At 37.1% G+C, this 26,845-nt stretch overlaps 1 protein-coding gene across 4 annotated transcripts; it reads right to left on the bottom strand.

Annotated features, from left to right (window-relative positions):
- Positions 1-1,956: 1,956 nt before the first annotated feature.
- On the bottom strand, positions 1,957-26,314 carry STXBP3 (syntaxin binding protein 3). 4 transcript variants are annotated; one of them, XM_075760104.1, is made up of 19 exons: positions 26,240-26,314; positions 21,811-21,860; positions 21,012-21,093; positions 18,927-19,003; positions 18,252-18,330; positions 16,832-16,932; positions 14,728-14,882; positions 13,729-13,819; positions 12,640-12,764; positions 11,077-11,181; positions 10,610-10,667; positions 10,324-10,389; positions 9,781-9,861; positions 9,018-9,156; positions 8,345-8,451; positions 7,773-7,871; positions 6,814-6,899; positions 5,061-5,209; positions 1,957-2,643 (listed from the first exon to the last, which is right to left on the bottom strand). In XM_075760104.1, exons 3-19 carry the CDS (start codon positions 21,040-21,042, stop codon positions 2,552-2,554), a joined length of 1,641 nt encoding a protein of 546 aa, XP_075616219.1. In that variant the 5' UTR covers positions 21,043-21,093; positions 21,811-21,860; positions 26,240-26,314; the 3' UTR covers positions 1,957-2,551. The 4 variants fall into 4 exon arrangements, with proteins under 4 accessions (XP_075616219.1, XP_075616218.1, XP_075616216.1 ...); XM_075760103.1 differs by having other exon boundaries at positions 21,012-21,080; positions 26,240-26,264; XM_075760101.1 differs by having other exon boundaries at positions 26,145-26,252.
- Positions 26,315-26,845: the final 531 nt, after the last annotated feature.

Here is a 26,845-nt window from a genome sequence, read left to right as displayed (position 1 = left end):
GTTTTAAGATACTTCCTTGTATGTCTCAGTAACTGAGTAATACCATTTAATGTCTATGAAGAAACAATTTAATTGTTAGGAATGCAATGTGGTGTCCTTACCTTGTCAGATATATCTGGCTTTTGATATTTTAGCTGATGGTAAGTACACTGGAAAATTTTAAAATACTGTAGAAATACAGTGGGCTAAGAAAAGCCATCTACTATTTTCCTTCTGAAATCCACTTAACTGCAGTGATTAGAAGCAAGCAGTTAACAGCCTTGTATTATCAGGGATGCTATTCCCTGAGGCAATTCCAAAGTATATAGGGACTGATGGAAATCATCACTTCAAGTTAGAAGCACAGTGCATTGCTTAAAAAGGACGGTTATTTTCAGGCAAACCTGAGTGGTGTCGTCAGTTGATGGATAGAGATAATCTGGACTGTTCATGCAAGCAGTGATAGTTAAATGTGCTGCTGCGTACCACTGATTTACCAGCCTGAGTCAATGCATTTTTTCAGGGCTTCCACACTTCACAGCCAACAATACCATTAACCTTTTCTCCCTTAGGCTCTTACTGTTTATCCTTGCAACTCAATTTGCCTCTGCTTGTTATCCATGTTTTTACTTTACTTAGTTTAAGACAACAGCACAGGATATTGAAAGGCTAACTCCCCTGTGCTAGATTAATGTTTGGAATGGCCCTGTTAGCACTTTGCAACTGAACTTCGTAGTTGAAATAATTGCTGTAGGCTTTGTAGATCCAATAAGAAAAGATTAATCTCTTCCACAGAAATGTTTCTGCATCGCAAGAACAGCTAGACATTTCGTTTATCCTGGGCCACTGTCTGAACCTGCTGTCCTGGGCCTGATAGCAAATGCCTTAAGAAAGAACATATTTAAATGAGACAAGCATGTCGTAACGCTTCCTCAGAACATTCTCTGGCAAACTGAAAGCTCAGTGATATTTATTGTGATATTTATCGTTAGGAATTAGAATTCAGAAAAACATTATGGATACTTCTACTAAAAAGTTTTTAAAGTTTTGATGCACATGACATTTGATGAACCAGTTAAATTGAAAAGGTGTTGTTCCTGTATCCCTATTAAAAATAAAATCAGTATATGTTAGATACCTAACTCATGTAGGTGCATTTGAAAGCTACAGCCACTTATCCTCATCATGCCCCATATCCTGCAACGTTTTAGAATTGTTACTAATGTTCTCCTGTTTCATTCTTCTCTGATGTAGGAGGGAAATTTGACCTTTTTCCACCCTCTAAATTTGAACGAACTTACCTAGCAAAGATGTTCTCTTAACCTACTAATTAACCTGAGGGCAAAAATTAAGGGAAAAAACCAAAACCTCCTTTCTGCAAAACAAGAATGAATACCCTTACAGTTGGGAAATATGTAAACAAAAAGCCGTAAGTAATCTATTCTTTTTCATTATGATATTTCTCTCAGATTTTACATACAAACTAACCTTTTAAGGCACATCAATACAATATCCCTTTAAAAGGTTAGTAAATTTACACTTAAATAATCTTCTAAGACAAATCTAAACATTACCAATATTACAGAATTAATACAATTTAGAATTTATTTGATCCCCTTCAACAAATTTATGTATTTCTTAGTACGTAACAAAGTAGAAGAAAACAGTAAATTCTCTTGAATGCATCTGGTTTGGGTATTTGATTTGCTTTGTGCATTTTTTTTATTTTTTTTTAAATTACCAAGCCACTTGAGATTCAACTGTTTCCCTCCTTTTCCTCTCCTCCTGGCCCCACTCCCCAAAAAGAGAATTTATGCCTAAAATTTTGGAACTTCTATGTCACAGGCAATACATCTTAAAACAGGCAGACTACATCGACACAGTTATATGTGAGTTTGTAAGAAATTAAGTTTTTTTGAAAAGCTTTAGTAATAATCCCTGTATATGCTTAAATATAAAGTGTACTTCAGTGCACAGTTGACAGCATTTCTCCAAGTTATTTATTGAAATTAGAACTGCTTAGTACTTCTGTGATTAATTTTCTACCTTACCCACCACCAGCTAAAAAAATATTGATTTTTCACAGTTACAAATATTTAAAGAATTTTCAGTGAGTTATTTTACAGAAAAATGAGTTTGAGACATTGCACTTATGTGAAATTTTTACCATAACCTCATATTTACAAATTTTCTTCTGAAGCCTCTAAGAGCCTAAGCCCTTTTTAATTCAGTCATTTTTAGAAATAACTATTATAGAAAGATTTCACAGTTCTCAAAATCAATTCCAGTTTAAATATAATCATGATACCTTTTAGCATAATTTGTTAGGCGTGAACATGCCCTTTTGAAAAAGCACTTACAGTGTAACACTGTCTATCCTAAATACAACCTAAGAAACACATGTTTTTTCCTCTCTGCCTTCTACTCCCCAAAAAAGCAGCAAGTTTAAATTAGAAAATGACCATTAGTCAGAACCATGTAGTGTCCTAGTACAGTATTTAGAAAAGTCAGTTCCATAAGAATATGTACGTATTATTTGTCTTTTCCTAATACATCATAAACATCACCATTTCTAGTCATCCTTAATGCAGACGATATCCTTTGGTTTACTAAGGCTCTTTACTTCATCCAGTAGTCTTTTAGGTGTCAAAATATGAGTAGAACCTGACAAAAGAACATAAGTATTAACTGTACTAGTCTGAAATTCTGACTTTCAGACATTATTTTTTAAAAAAAATTATGACATGCCAGTGCTTTTTACTGTACCTGGAAAACTGAAAGTACAACAGTTGAAAGTGTTTCATGTGTTACCATATAAAGTGTCACCATTAGGTAGGCAGTGTCGCTCTTCCACGCACTGAGACATCCAGATTAGGACTGTTACTCTGGATTCAAGTTTCAAGTCCCTGCTCTGCCTGGTTTGAAACAGGCTTGAATCTGGGCAGCTTTCACTTTATGCAACTGTCCCAGCCTGCCAGAAATCTGCCCATTCTGTGAAAGAGCAAGTTAATGACAGGCCTTATCCTAGAATCAAGAAGCCATCTGGATTAAAGATTACCCAATAGTAGTTTTCCACAGAAATATCAGTTACAGAAAATTGGCTTTTACTGACTAACATTTCCTTGGGGAAAAACAAAAAAAAAACCCTGCAACAAATTCCAAGTCTGGAGCAGCAAAGAAAATCCTTACTATTCTTCAGGACTGCACAACTACCTCTTGTTCTCACAGACAGTGATTATAACCTCTGCCATGAAGGGTCACCCTATAGTTATAAAGGGAACTCTTAGCTGTTTAAGGTTAGGGCTGCCTTGAACCTTGAATCAGGAGTACAAGGTGGTTTCCATCTTGCAGTAAGCAGCATGAAAGTTTGGCAGTTATCACCTTCCCTCAGAAATCAGGATTATCAACAAAACTACAAGAATCACCTCTAAACAAAAGGGAAGGTGGGGCCATGGTTAGTGCCAGATATTACAGTGAAAGAGTGACCAACACTAACATGGTTTTGTAAACAAGTCTCAGATGAAGAAACGGTCTTGTTAAACTACATTCCTGTTGTCCTGGTCTTTCCATTGCAACTCAATACTAGGACCAGTGTTAAACCTACCTCAACCACCACCAACTAAACCAGCAAACAAAAAATAAACCAAAAAGACAACACCACACAAACATACCTACAACACACCCCATTATTTTGGGGTAACAGACTCTAGATCTCAGAATCAAGGTTGTCATTGCTTTAGGACAAGTATTTATTTATTTAAAATAATGGTAGATAGATTTAATCCTTTTTGAAACTCAAGACTACATTTAATTGCCAGATATAGGCATCTCAAGCAATTTAGAATGCTTCAGATGACCCTGCACCCGGACACCAGCTGCCACTGCAGATGGATACCAGTCTCTGGTAAGATTCTGTATCTAGGAGCTCTGTTTTGATATACCATATGTGTAAGTGTTTTAGCATCTAAATTCAAACAGCATTACAGGAAATGATTATTTGAAGCACAGCAGGTAATGGAACAAGCATTTGCTGCCTCTGAAGTATTGAGAGATTACCACCCCAGCTGGTAATTCATGCATTTACTGCTGAATTTTAAGAAGATTGGGGAAATTACTCCGGTTTTCAGTGCAAAAGCTATAAATCATGGTGTGGTTTGTGTAAAGTTTCTGTAGAAATCATGACAAGAACTAGAAGTTGTTGCAAAGTCAACTAAGCTAAACTGAAAAAGTTTTTGAAGGGATTGTTTTGTTGGGGAGGGGTTTGGGTTTTGTTGTTTGGGGTTTTTTAAAGAAAAAATACCTATCTTCCCTTCCTCCCAAAGCGACTAATTTTGCACTGGTCTGCCAGCTTTCCTACTACTTCCAAAAGCAATGAGAACAAGTGTAGCTGCAGGTAAAGCACAGGCAGACACAGAAGTTTGTGAGGGGATCTTATCAATGCTTATAAATATCTAAAGGGCAGGTGTCAAGAGGATGGGGCCAGACTCTTTTCAGTGGTGCCCAGCAATAGGACACGGGGCAACAGGCACAAACTGGAACACAGGAACATGAACTTCTTCACTCTGAGGGTGACAGAGCACTGGAACAGGCTGCCCAGAGAGGTTGTGGAGTCTCCTCTGGAGATACTCAAAACTGCCTGGACATGATCCTGAGCAACCTGCTCTAGGTGATCCTGCTTTAGCAGGGGGGTTGGACTAGATGATTCCAGAGGTCCCTTCTAACCCCTACCGTTCTGTGATTCTGTGAAACCAATGCAAGGAAATACAGGTCTGCTTAAAAGCCTTTTTGTTATACATCAGGCTACTTTAATAATCTATTTCTCTGACTTAATTTGTGACGATTCTTCTGTATGCATTGCTCTTAATATCTTGTTGCAAAAAAACCACCCCAAAAAAACCCAAACATCAGCAATCCAGATAAACTGAAAAGATACTTCTAAATGCATAGTTTTTAAAAATACATTGACTATAGCATTAGTTTACTGAACCAACTTAGGGAATGTAAGAAAAGAGATCCTTACATTTTCCAGAAACACATGTAGTAAACCCCTACATACCACCCTTCTCCCAAGACAAGCTTACCAATAACAACTTCACAGGACTTGTAGGCTTGAGAAACTTCATAAGCACTGCGCATCTCAGAATACGTAATTCCTCCAATCACAAATATAATCAGTCTCGCACTACTCTTTCGCTCGCCTTGATAGCTAGCTTTAGGTTTCTGGCGTGCACTGTAAGAAATGTCGTAAGATGAGATTTATATAGCTTTACTGATTAATTTTGGTAAAAGTTAAACACTTTATAAGCAGTAACAATTTCTATCATGCAGTTCACAGTTTTATTATAATTTTAGCAAAAGAATGTAGACAAATTGCTAATTATTTTAATTTAAAATGAAAACAGTTTAGCACATTACTCAAACTATTCAGTTATCACAAGGGGGAAACTAAATACAAAGCAAAAACCTTGTTGCATACACAGCTCACACACAAAGAAGTTCTACAGAGCAGCTTAGTTCTGCATGCTAGCAATTCCAGTGGCATTTTTCATAAGAGGTTCATTTGAAAAAGCTAGAGCCTTAGGTTTTTCAGTCTCCAAACGTGAACAGAATCTCTAAAAAAAATATTTGGCTGTTATCAACTAAGATTGAGATAGCTAGGAACAAAAAAAAGCTCTTAAAATATACTTTCTAACACACATATAGTAACTGCAGAATCAGATTAAGTCATCTGCAGTCCTGATCTCTCTTTGCTAGGGTGCCTAAAAGACTCCCAAATTTCACCAGCCTGTAAGACAGAGATCCAGTTAGAATATACAAAGACTTGCCCTAATGTTTCCTTGCACTGGTCATCATAGTGCCTGTCCAGGAACATAAGGACACACCAACAGTTTGGTTAGCAGTGGAAGTAACAAAACTATTTTCCTAAGGCTGTGTATCTGTAATATTTTTCTTTTATTTAGTAAAGTACAGATTCCCATTCAAATGTGTCCTCCACATTTAGGACATGTAGAATGATTCCCTCCCTGTGAATTCCAGCATCTGATCAGTGCAATGACCATTCCTGTGACAGAAACACACTCATGTCTATTCAGCTGCCTCACTATTTAAATAACACTACCAAAAGTGATAAAAGCTGTCAAACTGGCAGGTATTGGTCATGAGGTTCAAGAGCTAGTGGAATTAAAAAGGGGGAAGAAGGAACAATACAAGTTAGTGACCTAAAAAGCATTACCAAAAATCACCTCTCAGTGCTACTCAGTAAATACGCAAGTACACAGAACGCATTATTTCACATTCATTGGCAGAGAATTAATTTCAAGCCCTCCAACTTTTCTGGACTTCTCTAAACCACAACCTGCCAAGAGGATCTAACAGGCCCATATTCCCTAATGGGAGAGCCTACAGAAACTGAACTGAACTTAAAGTCATTATTTTCAAGAATGACACCACCACTACCACAGCAGAAATAACTTTCAGAAGAAATGAAAACATTCTTTTTGCCTAAGTCACAGTATACTGATAATCCTTTCGTGAAACTCCTTCATACTAATAAGTTCAATGGTTTAAACTTCTCATTCTGGGAATATGGAAGTGTTATTTCTACCTTTGAAGAAAAAGGCAGATACTTCAAATAAAAAGCTATAGAAAAGTTATTAAGCTAACAACCAAGTTCCATATGTTTCAGATGAAATTAAAATATAGGTTACACATTGACATTACCTTATATAAATTATTTCACCACTTAGTAAGTGCACTTTTATAATGCTTTCGAATATGCATGACAACAACCCTGAGAAATGGGTAAATTATGTTTCAAGAAATTAAACAATTTACCTTACTACTCCTGAACCATTCCAGGTAGGAGGACACTGGGAACAGTAAGGCCAGTCTTTGGAATCTAGTTTGTTCTCTATAGCATCCTGAAGGACAAAACAAAGACCCACTTTAAACAGCCATGTAGTCCTAAAACCCATCAAGTTTCAACTTCCAGTAAGGATGTCTAACTGGCATTTAATGCCAGCACATGCAGTTTCTTAGAACAACCAATCACAAGCAGCACCTCATGACCAATGCTCCTGTGTAACAAAATGCTAGACCACATAACACTAAAAGTTATTATAAGGCCTTTGCATATCACAAGGAATTGGAAGTACATCTGCTTTCTTTATAAATATAGCATTGATTTAACTGTTTAGATTTCACTAGTACCTTTTCACATGTAACTACCCTAACAGAGTTCTCTATAGCAGTATATGAGAGAAGTTAGGGTCCCCGAAGACACAAAGGAACACGTGAAAGTCACCAAGAATCTATGAATGACAGCAATGGGTCAGACTAAAGGTCCAGAGAACTCACTGTTCTGTCTATCAGTCACTAACTGATGCTTAGGAAGAGGTTTAAGAACAAAGCAACTACACTTATGGCAAGTAACACTTTCCAGCCTCTACCAATCTACAGCTTAGATTTGAATTGCAGTTTAAAGACCCGCTGGAGGAAAAAAATATCCAGATCTTCAAATTATACTAAACACCATCAATCACAGGACAAACTTTTCAAAGAGACTTTTTACTTTTGCTTGCTTCACCTTTAAAATGATGTCAAATAAGGAGCACTGCTAACACACAGCAGTCTGATGTTCTGTATTTACAGAGTAGAAGTGATCACTTTGCTCAACAAACATATTTAACAAAAGTAACTCAAGATACTATGGAATTTCAAAAGATTGACTATAACTGCTCACTTGAGAAAATTTCGGCACTGCACCCATGAATTAACTAGTTGGTCAAATTTACCTCCATAACATCTTTGATAACAGGCGTCCACCTAGAAAGTTGAAAAGTTTCTTCTGAAGAACGGTCCCTTCTTGGGTGTTTATGCTGCTGAGCAGCAGGCTGAAAAGATTTTCAAAACACCGTTGTATTGTATAGTGTATTTGGATTTTTGAAGCTTACTCCCAGTTAGTAGCAAGTGGGGGGGGGATCATGAGGAAATTTACAAGAAATAATAACAACAAAGAACAACAATTAATACCTGCAGAATTCAGGATACACTAGAAATACTAATTTCAGAGACAAGGAACCAAGTTGGCACTTTCCAAAACCAACTAGCTCAAGTCACCATCTGATGATTTTAGAGAGAACATTATAGGTATATTGGAAAGTTATTCATGTTAATTGTTTAAAGGATTTACCACTTAGACACATCATAAAGACAAGAATTCCTAGTAATTGCCTGCTTCCCTGCCCCCCCCTCCCCTCCCCCCCAAAAAATAGCAACCTGGATAATACTACTAAGAGCTGCTGAAAGAGCCGTAGACAAGTGCTTGGGTGGTAGGAAATTACAAAATAAATAAATACATTCTTACTGAAGAGATAACAGGAACATCAAGGTATTTCCAATTTCTGATCATGTCACTATCACTTTCTATTTGTACATTCTGGATCAGCTTGTCCAAGTTCTCCTGGGTAGTTCCTTTGATATAAGGAAAATACACAACTTAACTACCATGTGACTGTAGGACCCATTTTGTCTCACATTCTGGGCTGTTAATGAATACAGGATTATTTTGTTTGGCTAGTCTACTCTAAGTTTAACATAATACTACATTTTAGATAACATTGTTTAATGGTCCATTTTTGAGACCAAAACTCAGTATTGTTATAGATTCCTCAGACCCACATTCTGTCAATTTCCTCCTCCTCCTCTACAAATTCTTCCCCATTGACTTCATTTTCATGTTGCAATGGGCATAAGCTTCAATACTATGTGAAAAGGAGAACATTTTAACTGTTGCACACATCCACGCATAGAAATGATGCTAAAACACTGTATGGATCTGCACTTCTATTGAATTTCTTAACTCCTTACCAATAGTATCCTTGCTACTAATTCAAGAGAAGAGAAACTACAGGGATGGACAGTATTTCTTTCAAACTTGGCCATCAGATGCTTAAGTTAACTAGAAATACTGAACTATACCAAAACTTGATTTGAAGTCCATAGCAGTGAGGAAAAAAAAATAGGGCAGTTTGTCATACCATTTGTGCTAAAGATATACAGGAGAATAGCTCTAATTTTGTCATAGCTCTCATGACTTTTGTTGAGCAGAACTGGAAGGAGGACTCTCATGGAGTCTTTCACTTTTTGACCTTCTGCATCAGTTCCAAGAGCCAAGTCCTAAATTAAAAAAAAAGGTATTAGTGAGTAGTCATAAAAAAAAAAAAAAAAAGCATTGTTTTGTGTGTTCCAAAATGCATTTTTACGAAACCGCATGTTTGAGGAAACAATCAAGCTGCGATTTAAAGTCAATATGAAAAATCTTTGACATAATTACTTCAACAGTTACAGCATTTTAGCAACGCTACATAATACTCAGACATTTAAAACTGTTTGATATCTAAAACTCATAAATATAAATCATAGTTTTTAACTTGAGATTGGTAATACAACATAATGCCTCACCCTAACAGGTGCTTTTCCCAGACATTTTTAAAGGGCTTCCTTCTGCAGAACGTAGTAATGCAACTTCATAGTTTTGAACAAAGATGACAAAGATGATCCTTATACAACTCAGCCAGATTCAAAGACAAAAAATCATAACCCTAAGAGCACCTCCTTTATTGGCAGAGTAAGAGCTTTGTATATCCCATCTAGCTTTAATACTACCACCTCGAAAAGTGATCACAAAAAAAAAGGCAAGAGAGACACTACTTTTGTCTGTTAAAAACAAGCATCTATTCCTGCAAACAAAGTCGCATTTGCAGTAAATTCTTGTTTAGTTTGTGGGGTTTTTTAACATACCTGCTCAGTTTTACAGAGCCTTTCTATGTTAGATTTGAACTTGCTCATGCAATCTTCTGCTAAGTTAAGATGGACAACTTGCTAGAAGACAAAACCAGAAGCTGCCATAACTTGCTTTTAAAAAAAAAAAAAAAAAAAAAACAAAACACAAAACAAAAACCAACAACCACCACACATCAAGTAATCATTTTTACTGGTTACAAGAGTCAATCCTTCAACTACCCTTCAGTTCCATCATACATTTTCTGTGTTTTACCCTTCATTTGGAGTTTGGCCCCCATAATACCTACGAAAACATTAAAGTCCTATGCTATCTTCAATACTTAAAGCACACAAATCTTTTAAGCTTATTTTATGTACTAAAGTGAAACACCTGGAAACAAGTTTTCCTCAAAATTTTACAGTAGGTGAACACATTAGTTTGGAGAAAAGTTATATAGCATACTTAACAGAAAATGACAGAATAAAACTAGACTTCAACGCAGAAAGTTATAGCATACAAACCAATTTATTGTGAAGTTGTAGTTACAAAAGAGCCCTTACCCTACTAATCTCTTTACGATAGTGCGGCATCTTTTTCATTAACTGGGCCAGAGCAGATATTGATAACTGTGAAGAAATGGTACAAGTTGAAAGTTTTCTCCTCCCAATATTTGACATCCTTATTTCCTGTTGCAGCCTTGCTTCTTCCTTCCCCCCCCCCCCCCCAAAAAATTGCCATTGAGATAAACCTCAATTTCTATAATAGATCCATGAATTACATAGATCTGATCAGCTGAAAATAACTAAATTACCAGGAAAAACAGTAACACTACTTTAAACAACTTACTTTTCCTTCTGTTGCTTTTCTTGTCGATGAAATTTCTTTCAAAAGTTTCGGTATTTCCCTGAGGAAAAAAAAACCCACAAAGAAAAGTAATCAAATGCAACAGCACCAGTCCATAAATCTTTTCATAAGATCTTTACTTAAAATCTTAAAAGAACTGTGCAACAAGAATTTCTGGATGAAAGTAAAAGCTTCAAATACAGGTCTGCTTCAGAGAACAGAGTGGTTTTTGATGAAGGAAACTGAAGTTAAACATTCCGTTTATGACATCTGTATAATGCCATTTGATGAAATAACTTGTCCTTCAAATTTAAAATATCTGAAGATACTTCCTAGGAAATAATTTTATTTCCTTTTTCCTCAAGAATTGTAATTAATATTAGTAAAATTGCATACTTCTGTACATACTGTATTTTTGAAAGTATGTCTCCTTCCTAGCATTGATAATTTAACAGGATTTATTCACATACTCTATCACATCTGCAATATGCTTGTGCCGAATCTTCACCCAGAGCTCATCATCTTCCTCCAGAATTGCCTCCTGTTCCTTCCCAGCAAGTCCTTCTGTTTTGTATCTTCCAAAAGAAAATTCAGACAGTTGTTTGGTTTGGGTTTCCCTCCCCCATTCTCATAACTTATTAGATTATTAATTGTCATGGTTTAATCAACATATAAGATAACAGCAGTAACGTACACAGGTTTTCACTTATAAGCCAAGCTACTGCCTGACACAATATAATTTACATAAGGATTCTGAAAATTACATCTTTGAACATGGAATCAGATGAATTTTAGAATGATTCTTTGGGCCAGTAGCTTCTGGGCATTCTTTTAAACCAACAGTAACTAGAGTTTCAATCATACATTTACACACATCAATTTCTTTTCAGCTTCCAATGTCAACTTCCCTTTGGCTTCAAATGCAAATTGTGTGCAAAGCAATACACATTGAGATTACAAAATACAGCTTTCTATATCTACTATAAGACATTTTGTAACTCTGAAGGAAAATGAAGTCTCAGTCACCCACAAAATAAAGTGGAACAAATTACTTCACAGATACAAGAAACACACTCCACAGCATTACAGACCAGCTATTACTTTTATACAAACAGAAATAAACCTATAAAGCAAGACAGCAATCATACTACACAAGAGTTTCACATACACAAACTCACGTAGTGTATATGACCAGAAAGCAGAAGAATATTTAAAAAATTACAAGATTAATTGTGAAGGTCAGATCATAACTACCTAGTAAACCTACTCTGCTACACTTTCATACCCAGCAAATTTCACATTCATAGAATTCTACGTTTTCTGTGAAATCATTCACTCAGTGTTTCTGACAGAAGACAAGCATTCCTGTTTGCTCAACTAATCAATGAGGCAATTAAGTCTCATTTGCTGTAGTGGGTCATCAGAAAGCAAAGCCTTACCAAAATCTTTCATGTCAGAACAACCTGACAGCAAAGTACGTACCTTATGCAAAACAATGTCACACTACTCTGACTAGTGATAAAATAATGCTTATAAGCTGAACATGGCTTGCCTAACTGTGCATTTAAGATAGAAACATGTAAATTTTAACAACTACACAAATTAAATGACTGGAGCTATGAAAGTGAGCATTCCAGAGAACTAACTAAGCTTTTTCTCAGTATTCGATTACTGGTCTTGTTTGCCTTGTTAGGCCAAGACAGTTGAGAATATGAAAGAAAAGGTAGAGAATCTGAACATGCACTAACAAGGTTTTGCTTCAAGTCTAGAACAAGGTTCTTTGTTTTTAAAAATAATGCAACTTGTTAGACTCGGAACTTAACGAAAATGCCAATTAGATCCTACCTAATCTCAACTAAATGAGGAAGTTAACAAAAAGAGGAAGTTACAAATCCAAAAGGAAGGACTAATAAGTGCGGCAACCCTTACGTAATATCAGCAACTAATATTGCTGTTGTGCAATTCAGCTAAACAATTCCATAGATTTTATAATCAAGAATAAAGTGTTTAGATTTTTTTTAAAAAGTACTTGCTTGTAAGTGTCATTTTCAATTGGTAGCAGATCATATGCCATTGCCTGGAAGGTGAGTTCATGAAGTACAGTTGATACTGGGTCAAAGCCACGATCTATTATTATTAGTTGGGAGTGGGTTTTAGCCTAGAAAGCCATCAAGTAAATGTAAAGTTAAGACATACAGTACAAAGTTAATGCATGTTAAATCTATTTACAGCAAGTTGTACCACTGCTGACATTTTTTGGAAAAATAACTGAAAAACACTAAGAAGTATGGTCCAAGTGTTAATCAACATAAATAGAAAACGAACATTTAAATGATGACCAGAACACAGTGATAGTGATTTTAAATACTAATTTTAAGGCAATGCTCTTAGCCCATTGCAATGCATTCGGTAACTTCACCTAATGAGCAAAGAGTGTAAAGAACAACACACGAAAAAGGCCTCTCACTGACTTTTCACAAATAAGCATGTAGTTTGTATTTCAGCACAGATTATCTATACTGTGCTACAATACAGAAAGAAAAAATAATCTCCAAACATTCAACTGAAAGTTTTATCTTGGGGTTTAGTAAAGTGGCAGCAGCATCAGGTACATTTATTTCTGTAGCAGAGTCAAACATCACCAAGTCAAAACAGTTTACCCCATACTTCTGCATTTAGGCAGCTGCCCTAATCTGCCTTGATCTGCAGTGACAAATCAAAAACATTATTTATGTGAAAAGCTGTATCTTTGCAGACAATAAATCCCTTAATGGAAGACATTCCAATTCTGTGGTGAAGTCCCTTCTACACATAGTCCTATAGAAGGTGACGTTAAAACAAAAGTTACCCACTTCTCCTCAGGTTTGTATCATCCCCTACATCATAGGGCAAATTTTTCAAGTATAGTTAGTTTGATCACACAAGTTATATTTGCTTACACACAGATTTACTGTATCAGTTAACACCTTTAGGTTGCTTTCACACACAGAAACAACTTAAGTGGCAACTAGTTGCCTTTATTAATAAAATACGGGTTTGTAGAACCTATTGTCAAAACATATTCCAAAGATTATTTTTTTCCCAGACTTACAAAAAAAAGGAGCAAACAGTTCACTTTCTACCTTTATGTGGCTTTTCTCATCAGTTTTGTAGTAGTTTTCAAGATTTTTTTCAACAAGCTGTGCAAGTTTGCTGGCTTTATCAGATGGTCCACTGGGAAAAAAGGAAGCATGCAACAATAACTTAAATTTCTTCAACACACTAAAATGCTACCTTTAAAAACAGAAAGAATTCCCTAGGTTGATCCTCTGGTTTCATGAGCAGTTTCTGAACTCCATTCTAAGTATTTCCAATATATTTTCACTCTTACATTACAATTCCACTCTTTGAAAGCTTCAGGTATTTCACATAGTAGAAACAGCTTCAGCCAAAAGACTGACATTAGCTGGCAGATGGCCCAGCACCTAAAAGGTCTCACCCAGAGGCAGGAAACAAAAAAAGAAAAAAAGAGAGTAAAAGAAAGAAAGAAAAGAAAAAACAGTCAAGCAATTATTTCTTTTTTACCTTTCCAGAGAATAAGGCACCACTTCACATTACACCACAGAATGCAATTCTTGAGCATAATTTCAGATGCCTACTTTGACTTCAAAGATACTACTCTGTACTCTCTATCAAAGCTCAAAAGAGGTATTCTTCTTAGTATCTCTACTACAAAGAAATCCTGATTCCATCTGCCTCAGCAATTTATTAATTCCTTGATGCCAAGTGGAGCTGCAAAACTACCAACAGGAACAGTTCTGTTACAGGATTATGCATGTGGTATATTAGAAAGCAGCATATTAAGAGTGTCATCCTACTGACCATACATGAGACATCATAATGAAACAGGGTAAGTACTGTTATATGAATACACAGAGAAATAATTCACTGCTGTGCCTACATTTCACAAATTCCTATCATTCCATATTTCAGAGTTGTGGATTAAGAACAATTCATCCACAAAAAAAAAAAAAAAACAACCCAAAAAAACCCCTATGCTGCAGCCTCAAACTATTACCAAACAACGTGGGAAGTCCTAGAAGCGAAAGCAACTACACTATAAAGCAATATTTTTGCCCCACCTTTTATATCGGACTCCTGGATTCTCATCTAGCGTGGCACATAAGGTAACAATTTGTTCAGCCATTACTTGCATTACAGCATCTCTATCCTTTGTCTTTTCCAGAGTTGGACTATAACAGCGGTAGAACGCATCTGGCACATTGAGAGTAAATACCTATGTAAAGCACAACCAAGAAAAAAAAATGGCTTAAATTGTATATTTCTAAAATAGTTGGTGAAACAATTGCCAATACTTTAAAGCTACATGCTGTAATGAAGTCATACATAATATACTTTAAAAAAACCAAAGCCACACTTCAGTCTTGTTGAGCTCATCTGCTTCTTGTTCTCACACTCTCTTCCTCTATTGCTTCGTTCTCTACGTAAGTTACTGTATTTTTCAAATTGCTTACTATCTGTACAGATGGAGGGACCTGAGACAGGCAGAACTATATACCATCCAGTGTCTCATACAGAGCCATGCAATGCAATATCACAGTGATCATAGAAAGCATGAAGTTAAATTTGTTTAAAATAAGATTCTACATACTGTATCTGGTTATTATATGAAGACTTTACCTGCAAGAACTGAAATTCTTTAAATGCATTAAACCTTGATAAAAGATGTTTAGTACTACACAGAAGAAAAACTTTTTCAACAGTTTAGTAAATGGAATGCAAACATGGAAACAATCCCATTGTCAACAAATGGATTTTCTCCAGCTTCACAGGGACTCTGTAACTACAGAGCCAAAGAACATTCATCCAGATAAAGATGTTTGTTTCATGTGAATAGATAGTTACCTGGACTTTGCCCAGAGCTCAGTCTGATTATTTACTCTTGTCTGCCCAGAAAGCAGGCCCAGCGATTTTAAATTAGGCAAACCAGTTAACATTTTCTGTTCCTTTTCTAAGGATTCAAAGTGTTCTCACAACCCAAAATAGTGAGAACACAAAACTAAACTAAAACCAAGAAGAGACTAAGTGCTGCTCATTTTCAACTTTGCAAAAGTAGTCCCAATTTCTACTTTCATGTTAAGTCCTCTAGAGAACCAGGACAACAAAATTTTCACATGCCTTATTTAGTAGGGGAAGCTACAAAACTTTAAGAGCAGCTTTAGCAGAACTCCCAAAACCAGTTTGAAAAAAAGCTTGGGCACATCAACACCACTGGAAAACAAACCAACCACCACACTAACCATTCTCTGATGGCTTCTCAATCTAGACAATAAAAAACTTTTATTAAAAAAAAAAAAGGAGTGCATCTTCAAACTAGGAAACTGCATCACAGTAAGACATGGATAGCAGCAACCTCTCCTATATTCACCTGCCACTTGGCACACATAGAAGTTCTGAATACAGGAAGGACTTGTGGGAAACATTCACGGTTAGTTCTACAACTCCTAATAGTGGACAGGGTTTGGGGGCTTCACTGTATTAGTGAGTATCAGAGTGCATTTCAGCCGTCATACCTGATGAAGTGCATGAGCAACAAATTATTTCTCAACACAATACCCACTGTGTGGTTTCACATGGAAACCACTCATTGGTTTCCACTGAGTCTCAAATTTTTATTTGAGAAAACATGGATTCACACATTTTCCTTTCAATAAAAAAAAAGTTTGCCAAGTTGTTCTGAGTTTTGTTTCTGTGTTTTGTGAAGCTCTGGTTTTGTTCCCCTCCCCTTCAGTTCTCTTCATCCATTTGCTCTCCTTTGCTAATTTTCTCCAAGTAGTTAGTTCTACTTATTCCTACGCACCAACCTACCTAGTCTGTCAAAATAACACCTCAGTATAAGCAGTAACAAACTTAACTGCTTACTAAAGACAAGCCAGAATATTTTCCTCCTCTTAAGGAATATTTCTTCTCTAACCTCTCTACTGCAACTGACTCCAAATCTTGCAAAGAGGTCAAGTGCAAACAATAAACCTTTGAGTACAAGAGTATTTGTTTTCATCTGAAAAATACAGGCATGCACTGGAAATCTGCCAAAAGAGCACTAAGTTTCACAGTTTGTGAGTAAAAAAAGCTGCATTGTATTTAATTGTTTTCTAGCAGGTCAACAACACATGAAAATAGTTCTCCAGACTATTTTCTGCTGTTGAGATCAAGAATGAAACTTACCTGAGACTCATATGGGAAGAAGGAAATGTTGATCTCCTTGCATCTCCTTATTGATTTTGCACAGGAAGACTTAATTTTATTGAAGAGGTTGTCAGGACAAACTAGGAAAAAATATTATAACTCACTTATAAGCTTACAGTATTCAGAATAGACAGACAATCCTAAGAACCAATTAACAGTAACGTACAAAAAAGTTGCCAAATCTTCCTAAAATGAAAGAGAAAGTATAATCAGTATTTTGTGCTTGAGATATTTTTCAAGAAGCATCACTGGTCATTTTTGTACTGCCATTTGGCAAGCGAAGTTGTACAACGCTCATTAGCAGTCTGCAGCATTGAAGGATACTGATTTTATCAAAGCAAAAGTTTCTGCTATTTCTTCTCATATAAGGGAGGGAAAACATTTCTCAAGCTACAAAAAGGTTAAAGGGAGAAATTATGCATACATATCGAACAGCAAAATACAGAGAAATACGGAATTAAATTATAGATCTGAAATATGTTTCACTATATTTACAGGCTACATTGGATTCGAGTCTAGAAACTGAATTTAAGGAATATTTGGACAACATCAATACTACACAGACTTGAAAGTGACAGAGCTATTTCTCTAACCCCTCTCAACATGAAAAGTTTTGGCAAGTATTCAAACTGAAAGCTTCCACACTTGCAACAAAGGAACATACAGCAAGACAGCAGTACTTTTCCAAAACAAGAATTTCTGCATCAGCATAAAATGAAACAAGAAACTAAGTTTTTTATAGTTATCAAACAATTGCTGTGAGAACATAGGGTAGCAGATCCACAGACCATCCAGAGACAGACACAACTTCATTTCTGCCTTCAGTGGCATGCTTGGTTTTTTGTTTTCCCTTTATTACAGACCATTTTAGTCACACTGAGTGCAGAGGAACATGTAGTCCCATTAACTCTATTTGCACTAATTGTCTCTGCTTGCAAGGGCTAAGTAGGCACCTTCTTTCAGGTGATGAGAAAAAGCTGGCTCAAGTCTGAAGGAAAATAACCAATTACAGAACATTGTTCTTGCAGCTAGTTCTTATGCATTTATATTTAAGTACTATTTTGTTTATGACATACATAGTTTTACTGGAACTGTCTACCTCCACACCCTCCAACATAGGAGAAGACTGAAATACTTTAAAAATAAAACTAGATTACCTGAATGAAAAGCTGAGGTGGGGAATGATCAACATTGGTAATTGTGTAAGAAATTACTATTGCCGCACAGCACAATGACCATGCCCTGGCAACCCAAATATGGTTAGTGATTTAAGTCTCAAATCTTCTCTCAAGAAACAGGACCCAAAATTTCAATGTACTAAACTACACAAAAGAAAGTTGAGAAGCTTACTTATTTACATATATAAAGTCATCAAACTACAACACAAAAGCTTACTTACAGTCAGTGAAATACACATACGCTGCTTTGTATCTGCTGGATGATTTAGTGATAAAGTCATCAATAAGTCCATCCACAGACTTATGGGGATAGGAAAATTAAGGAAAAAAAATCATTACCATGTTTTGCCTTTCCTCACATACAAGACAAAGCTTCTCCCTCCCCTCCTCCTGCCCTGTTAATTACCCAGTCTCACTTAGGAATACTGCAAATCAAGGAGAGTATTAATTCCAGACCAAGAATAGTAAACAACTACAGAAGGTCAGTCACACACCATGATCACTTTAGAAAGCACACAAAGCAGGGTGCTTACATTATTTTCCACCTCTAACAGTGCTGAGATTTATTCTCTCAATTTTTAGGAAACAACAGTGATCTCTTATTGACGTCATTACTTTGAATTCTATTTTTCAATGTATTGCATCATTATTCGATACAACATCCCTTTCAGTGAGGTTACCAATATCTAAGCTATGAAACAATGCCTCTATTGATCCAAAAGTGCACATTTGCAACATGCTCTGTGGTGACACTGCACTGTCATTTCATTATGGAAAATTAAGCATCACGCAAAATGCAAAAGTTAGGTACTGTATAGTTGTACACAGTAAATATTTTAAATTAATAAGATTGCTTTTTCAGTCTGAAAGATGTCAGTTTTCTTTAAAATACTAACCTTTTTAGTGGGAGTTATGAAATACACTGCTTTCATGTGTGGGACAGGCTCACGGTTTTTATATACGTTCTCCACCACTATAAAGTAAGAAATATTACATTTTTATAATTAAGAGCTTTATGCATCTGCAAGGAAAGCACCACACACATTTTAGTATAGAGGTAATAAAAATAAGACCAATCGAGTTGTCCCCAAAATTAGTGGCAAGGACCTATCTTGTGCCAAGACCGCCTTGATTTTTTTATTATTTTAAATACAGCAAGTTACCACAAGACATCTTCAACCCTCAGTCTAGCATCAACTAAATTTGTAGGACTAAATCTTTCCTGGCTATTCTACACAAGCAGAGTTTTGCCCCCACACAGAAAAGTATGGCAAAACAAACATGCTCAAACTATGGGGCCCAGTATGAACTATCTTCCAGGAGAACTGCCTCAGCAAGATTGTTCTTCCAGCACACTGAAGGAGAGGGAGAATGAAACTATACAAGCTATCATTTTGGACTAGAGCCTCTTCTGGCCTTTGTCTGTTTCCTGTGCACTTACTCTGTTTCAATATAATTGCAGGCACAAATTAGACATTTTCAGCAAATCAGCTTCACTCAACTCTTGGTTTTATCTGTTTAATAAAGGCATTACTACATAGTGTTGCAGTACACTAGCTTGAGAATGCAGAGAGATTCATGTTGCTCAGTAATTTTGAGGCGGAGGAACAAGGAAGATAAATAATGTCAGACATCTGGATGTGGAAAGACAGGTTCTTTTCAGTAGCATACACGCTAAGAATAAAAAGGTTTCTTACTGATGAACAGGATACACACTCACTGAAAGTTACTCACAAAGCATAAGCAGTACTTCTTATGATTAAAAATACACTCCAAAGAGTGAAATGTATACAGCTTTGCTATTAAACTTCCAGAAGAATTATGTTATACTGAATAGTTGGAATAGAAGAGTCTTGCTACTTGTCAAAAAATAAGTAAACAATGCTCTCTTACAAAAGTGTTTCTAAAAATCTAAATGTAAAGATAATTAAAAACTAGATCATTTACATTTTGTGCATTCATTTCAATTTCAAAACAGGCAGGAAAAATGTTTGGCAGGATGATACACTAATAAACATAACAAAGGTCAAACAAAAAAAGCAACTTTGAGAAGGGAATGATAGGGAAAACATCCTTTTTTAAGTTGTAGGGAAGAAAAGCCCATAAAATTTACTAGAGAGAAAATACTTTTTTAAAAATACATATAGAGAAACAAAGTCTTATCTAAATAGGCCTACTGCATAAGTGAGATCTATCACAATCCATTATTCACATCTGACAGTGGAAAACATCAAGGAACTGGAGAGACATTCCAGCAGATGAGAAACTCCACTCCACTAGAAACTACTCTCAAATTTTTTGGAAAAGTGACAATCTAACTACTGTTACTGTTGCTTATGGGTTTAGTCTAGTTAAAGTAATCATTACTATAGTTTAGTTTCAAGTTTTTGTTGTGGTTTGGTTTTTTTTTTAATTACAGAAAGCTCTGTTTTTGAGAAGAGGCTATAACATATCTGTACAACATAGAACTCAAATTTAAATTCTTGCCTCTATCATATCCACTTGCTTGTAAACACCTTTCATCAGTTTGTCCACTATTGTCTCCTGTTCTCATTTTGTCTTCAGTACTTAAGTTTTCCTTAAAATCACTTTGTGACAAATAACTTCATTTGCCCCATCCTCGACATTAGCAAACAAACATCCACCCACACACAAAAAAAAAAAAAAAAGCACAAAACTGACAAACACCAAAACCAGCTTACAATGATATTCAGGAAAAAGTTGTTTTGGTATTTTTAAGAGTTTTAGCTTCTAGGCAGAGAAACATTTCATTTTTCATTTAAAAAATTTAAAAAAATAATAAAAAAATCAGTTGGGTAATTACTGTACAAGCCAGAAATGCTGCTAGTCTAATATCCCATAGCCACTTGTCTTCATCAAGAAACTTAAGACAATTTTTTGCAAGGGTACCATCAATTTTATTCTTTCTCTTTTTCTTATCAGGATATTGCCATCTGTATATTAAAAAGAATTATGCTTACCTGTGATACCTTCTGCCAGCAGATCAGTCATTTTGCAGCACAGTGACAGTAATTTAGTAGTGTAATCATCTAAAAGAATTATCTAAATATATTAAAAAACCACAAGTATTTAGATAAATTAATCAGCTAGAGTAAAGCCTATATTATTTCCTCAACAACTTGCCATGGAAATTTGAAGCTGAAATATATTTTATTACTCTGCATCTCTTCATCACCTGCATATACCAACTTTGCAGTGGGAAATTAATTTCAAATTAAATTTGCCAGAAGGCAGCTCCCTACATTCAGGATTTCAAAAGATGAGCTCCATCTTAAATAAGTAGCTTGTCCCCACTACTGCTACTAGAAATATTTTTAACTTACACTTTGACACAAGTCTTTTAAATTTGTGCTAAAATATATCTGTACTTATTCTAAAACTACTTTACAGCTCCAACAGGTATCATACTGTTGAATCCTGCTCCACATGTATTGCATAGCAGTATAATTTTTGAAGTTAATAAAAGTCTTTCAAAAGAAAAGTGAAGATAAACAGAATGTACTGATAAACAGTTTGTAATTTTTTTTCAAAACTTAAAAAACAAATCAAGACAACTAACCATTTATTCTTCCTATAGTAGCTCTCAGACTTTTTTGTTAGTATTATACAAAGATCCGAGATAACTAAAAGCCATTACTTGGATAGACAACAGTTTTAAGTGCCAGACACTAAATGATACTTATTTGTTGTATACTTGGTGATAGAATCACTTGAGCAATAATCTGTAACATTCTTGCAAAAATTACAGCAAAACTATACCTTCCATTCCTCCTCTTTCTTGCAGTCATCAAATATTGAGGATTTTAGCTCTGTAAGAAGAATCAGTGATAGATAATTTACCAGAGGAATCAAGTTGTTATTAAAAATAATAATTCACTCATTTAGACTCATATGTTTAGAGACCTAAAAAAATAATTAAAAAAAACCACTGAGAATTTTTCTCCTACACAATTCTTGACCATGTAGCTAATTGGTGGTTTTTTGGTAATAAACAGCTCCTTAAAAATCAGTCTGAACAGTCAAAAGTCTCTAAGTTTTTCACTTTTTTGTGTGTGTGTGTGAACTCTTCCACTAAAATGGATCGTGCACATGCAAAAAAGTTTAAGCTGCTCTAAGTTAAGGCAGCTGGACCAACACATTCACAAACAGACCTATTTTAAAATATAGGCTAACTTCAGATGTCCTTGTTCTTTCTCTAGAATCCCAGAATAAGCCTAAGAAAATACCAGTTCTTTCAGGAATTGAAAGTCATCTTAAATAACATATCTTTTCCTGCTGTGACAACTTTGGGAGAAGTGTCAATTAAAAAGCTCGTACCAGATTCAGCACTAGAAGTCAGCATCTAGTTATAACCCACAACTTTTAAAGACCACTAGAACTGAGTTGCAACTTTCAGGAGTGGTGTCATCAGGCTAATGCAGATTTGATCTCACAGCAGTGGTATGTATTAATTACAAGTCAGAAGATTTTGAGTACTGTTTAAAACCTGTTATATATAAACATATAAATAAAGAGATCTGATTATTCTGTTCTCTTTTCCCATAGAACAAAATTTCAGATTAAGGTGATGACTACTGATATCTACTAAAATAGCTGGACCTTTCTCCCAAATGAAAAAATGGAAGTAATAGGAACAGAAGCCCAAAATACAAGTGAGAAAATTCAGCACAGGCATTTTGTGATTACTGCCAAGTGAAAGAACCATAAGACGTTTCAGAATAGTAGGTGCACATACAACAAAACATACATCTATTTCTTCAGTGTTTATAAATATTAATATATTCACTTATGTCCAAGTCCCTTGGTCCCAACTGGCATATTTTGTTCATGCTGGTAAACAATAAAACTCAAGCTCAGTTCTCCTGAACCTTTTTCTGCTTACACAACTCCCAAAATCCATTATCATTCCTCAAGCTTGCCCTCTGGGTTGTTCAGGTTGCTCAACATCCTTCTCGCTGTACAGAATCCACAGATTTGAACAAGTTCTAGGGCTGCTTAGCCTGGTGTAGAGACTCTTATGACTTCTTTGGATATAGTCTCTCTAAAGCTGCAGAACGCTCATCACTCCATAGCTACTACCAAGATGTATTTCTTGGCAATACTTGAATCCATGATGTAACATAAGCACATTTTTTTCCTGTCACTTTTATACTGTGTATTTGTTATTTACATTTTTCTAGGTCTGTACACAAGGTGTAAGAACAAATCTTTAGCCTCATGAATATTTCATTACCCTTCATAACTTCCATTAATCTTCCTTTTCTGAGAACACTTCTACCAAGGAATTAGTCCTTAGCATTACATAGAATTCTTCTTAATATATTGAGTGCCCGAGAGCCTTGTCCAAAATCTTAAATATATTTTTTTCTACAATACCTTAACTTACTTTCCTATAAAATAAACCAGAACATACAAATGCATAATCCAGTTATGTCTTGAACTTCATTTCTGTAATTAAAAACAGAAGTCAGCTTTCTCCCACCACAAAAGAATTTTTATTCCAAGCTATCAGTGTACCAGATACAGTGTACTATCCGTGCAACATTCCAACTGCTGTTTGTTTTGTCTTCAACCTGCAGCTGCTTTATCAATAACTGACCTACACTGGTTTCCAGGCTCTCAAAATCATCTGTTTCCAATAAGCACTCTGAATGCAACAAAACCAATCCTAAATCCAGGTATGAGTAGTGCTCCATTTTTGTCTAAGCTTTCTTTTCCTTCTCACAAATTTCATACCAACTATGCATCCTAACTACCTTCTCTAATTTTGTCTTCTCTGAATACATTCAATTAGTTTAAGGCATTTTTCTTCTGCTTTTACTTCCCGATCCAGATAAGAACTATACACAACCCCACTGGAACATCAGACTGCTAAATCCCTCTGTGAAAGACAAACAAACAAAACCAAAAAGCAAACCACACCTTGGCAAAGTTAATGACCCATTTATAACACACTTCCTGAAGTAAGGACTAGAACAGCTTTCACTGTAAGCAAGTGTTCTGGAAAATAAGAGTTGCAGAAATGCTGAATCATTTAAAAAAATTAACATAGATATCTATGGCTAGGCTACAATCTTATTATACAAGTCTAGAACACATTTTAAATTTGTAAGAAAAAAATAAATACATAATTCCTTGTGGAAATAACCTTATTTACAGATACACACATAGAGATGCAGTTTATAATTAATTTCATACACAGGAACTACTCTGTCCTAAATCCAGCTAGCTTCCCCCACCCCCATAACTGAACTTCACTGACAAACTTTGGTGAAGTAATCTTTTCACACACACTTCTGCTTAGATTTAATCTAAAATTGCACCTTACAGAAAGGGCTATTACAATGGAAAGAAGGGGTTTTAACAGCACCATACCAGAGCACAGGTATAACACTCCTTGTACACACAGCACAGGTACAACTTCCTTGCCTATTGGCAGAACAGGAATAAGAAATACATTGACAACAAGCTGTTACACAAGGCATCAGCATCACTGACATTATTTTCAGACAAACCAGCCTTAAAAAAAATGCTTGCTGAAACATTAAAAAGCAGCAGTTTATGGCCTTGAATTAGCCGTAAACGAAGTGCTGGACAACATCTAAAACTTAGGTCATCGCTTCTCATTGTTCTTGTAGTCTTGAAAAAACAAGAATAACTAGCTCTGTAACAAAACATTCTTTTCAGAAGATTCCTTTTTACAAAGTTTCCAATATAAACATTTTATTATTCACACTGCTTCACTATCACTCTAATCTTTCCTTCTCATGGTCATGTCCACACTGGCAACGCCCTTTTCAAAAGCCCTTATACACCCTGATGACACTTTGTTTAGGTTCCCTCCTTTTAAAGTCCAAGTCTTCTATAAAACACCTCAGGACAAATCAACTGCTTTACAGTCAAAGGCACAAATAACACAGCAAGACAAGACAAGCAAAGCAACAAAAGTAGGGATTTCTAAAGGTCAAGTTCTAAATAAAGGAATGTAACTCATGTGAGCAGAGTACAGATGTCAGCAATCAAGGACTGAACACCACAGGAACAGTCTGCTTTTCCTCTTTCTCCCCTTTTTCTATTTTCTCTTCCAGTGACACAAGCAAGCAGACTGGAGCTTGCAGGTGGGAGCAGAGGAAGAAAACACAGATGAGAAGGCAGCAGGACCTTCCCATCTCAGTGACAGTCAGTCACTAGGCTGGCCCAGCTGCTCATGGAGTCACAACCTCAGTACAATTAGGCCTGGCATGAGATGCCTGCTAATGCCTTTCCCCAGAGGTCCCACACTACCTCAAATACTATTAGCTCTTCTACTCCAGTAACACGTAGAGCAGTTATTTCATTTTCTGTAACAAACACCACCAGAACTTGTTCCTAAACATGGCGATAAAAACCTTCAGTTCATTTATGAAAGTACCTGGGGACCCCTTCAGCTTTTATTTTTTTTCTGAAAACCGTGAAGCCCAACATAAAGCAGATAGTGCCACTTTGTGACAGACAACTAGAAAGCCCCTTCTGAAGCCGGGATCACTCTACAATCGGAAGCAACAGGGAAGTCCTCGGAGAGCTGACTTCAGTTTAATTTCTTCAAGAGCTGGTGTGGCTGGCCATATACTACATAGTTCACCTTCAGCTCGGAATAAGGCAATATCGTTTCCATCTAGGTGCTATTACTGCAGGCACCCGCGGCACGGCCGCAAGCCGGGTCGGCCGCCACCCGATGAGTCCCTAGCTGAAACAGCGGGGGAAAAGCAGCCACCTCCAGCCTCTGCCGCACATCGGGCTCCCCACACAGCCGCCCGGGCCCAGCCCGGCTCTCCCGTCGTCTGGCGCCCGCGGCAGGCCCGGCCGCCGGCCTCAGTTCTGACACGCAGCACGGCTCCTAACGCGCCTCCAGCCGCGCCAGGAGGGGCCCCAGCCCCACCCACGGCTATCAGGGAACCCCCGACCCCAACACGCCAGGCTACGGGGAGACGGCGCCTCAGCGGCAGTGGCGAACGCCCCCGGCCGGCCCGCGCCGCTGCCCACCAATCGGCCTCATGCTGCTCCCAGCCCCGAGAGGCAGGGGAAGGGGGCGCAGAGCAGAATCTCGCACTCACTCTGCCACACTAAGCTCTTCAGCCCCCGCACCGCCGGCGCCATCTTGCTTGCAAACCCCACCTCACACCACCACCACGCCCTTCCGCTGCCCTACCTGGCCCCGCCGCTCCCTCTTCAGCGGCGGCGCGAGGAGCGGGGCGGGTCGCATGCCCGCCAACCGTGCCCGCCCCTCATGAGCCGTGCCGGCTCCTGGAGAGCTGAGCCAGCCGTAGGACCCCGTTTCCGTGTCACGATGGGGTCTGAAATTCCCGCTGGGGAAGCACCCGATGACCAGGGCTTGCCCCATGAGGAAGGAGCGTTCTGTCGCTTGTCAGAAGGTGAACCCAGGACCCCGGGAGCCGCCTCCCGAGCTCCGAGGTGGGCTCCTTGTGCGGTGTGGGGAGCAGCCGCGGAGGCGGGAAGACCGCCTGGTCAGGGAGCCTCCGCGAAATCTGCCCTGGTCCTGGGTCCCCTCGGGGTGCAAAACCTTCCTTACCGCGTGGCTCCCTCATAGAAACGGTCCCCAGGTTCCCGGTTATGTTTGTGTCAACCACCGCAGAAAACACTATCGGGTCATAGAAGGATACCCTTTCTTGACGCCTAAAATCTGTCAGAAGTTATAGTTTGAAGACATCAAGGCGTGTTGTCAAAGACGAACCAGCAGCTGGTACCAATACACAGGACTGAGAGGAAAATTTCTCTCTGCAACGCAAAGCACAAG

Source organism: Balearica regulorum, chromosome 8 (genome assembly GCF_011004875.1).
Source record: "Balearica regulorum gibbericeps isolate bBalReg1 chromosome 8, bBalReg1.pri, whole genome shotgun sequence".
Classification (NCBI taxonomy): domain Eukaryota; kingdom Metazoa; phylum Chordata; class Aves; order Gruiformes; family Gruidae; genus Balearica; species Balearica regulorum.
This window is presented reverse-complemented; position numbering and strand designations above follow the sequence as displayed.

Excerpts from the sequence above, each read along its gene's own strand:
- STXBP3 (XM_075760101.1), bottom strand. The coding sequence starts at position 26,187 with ATGGCGCCGGCGGTGCGGGGGCTGAAGAGCTTAGTGTGGCAGA. Across the intron at positions 19,004-21,011 it reads GCTGGCAGAAGGTATCACAG|TGGTGGAGAACGTATATAAA; the intron begins GTAAGCATAATT and ends CTTACTTTATAG. Across the intron at positions 9,157-9,780 it reads GGCTCTGTAAAACTGAGCAG|GACTTGGCTCTTGGAACTGA; the intron begins GTATGTTAAAAA and ends TTTTTAATTTAG.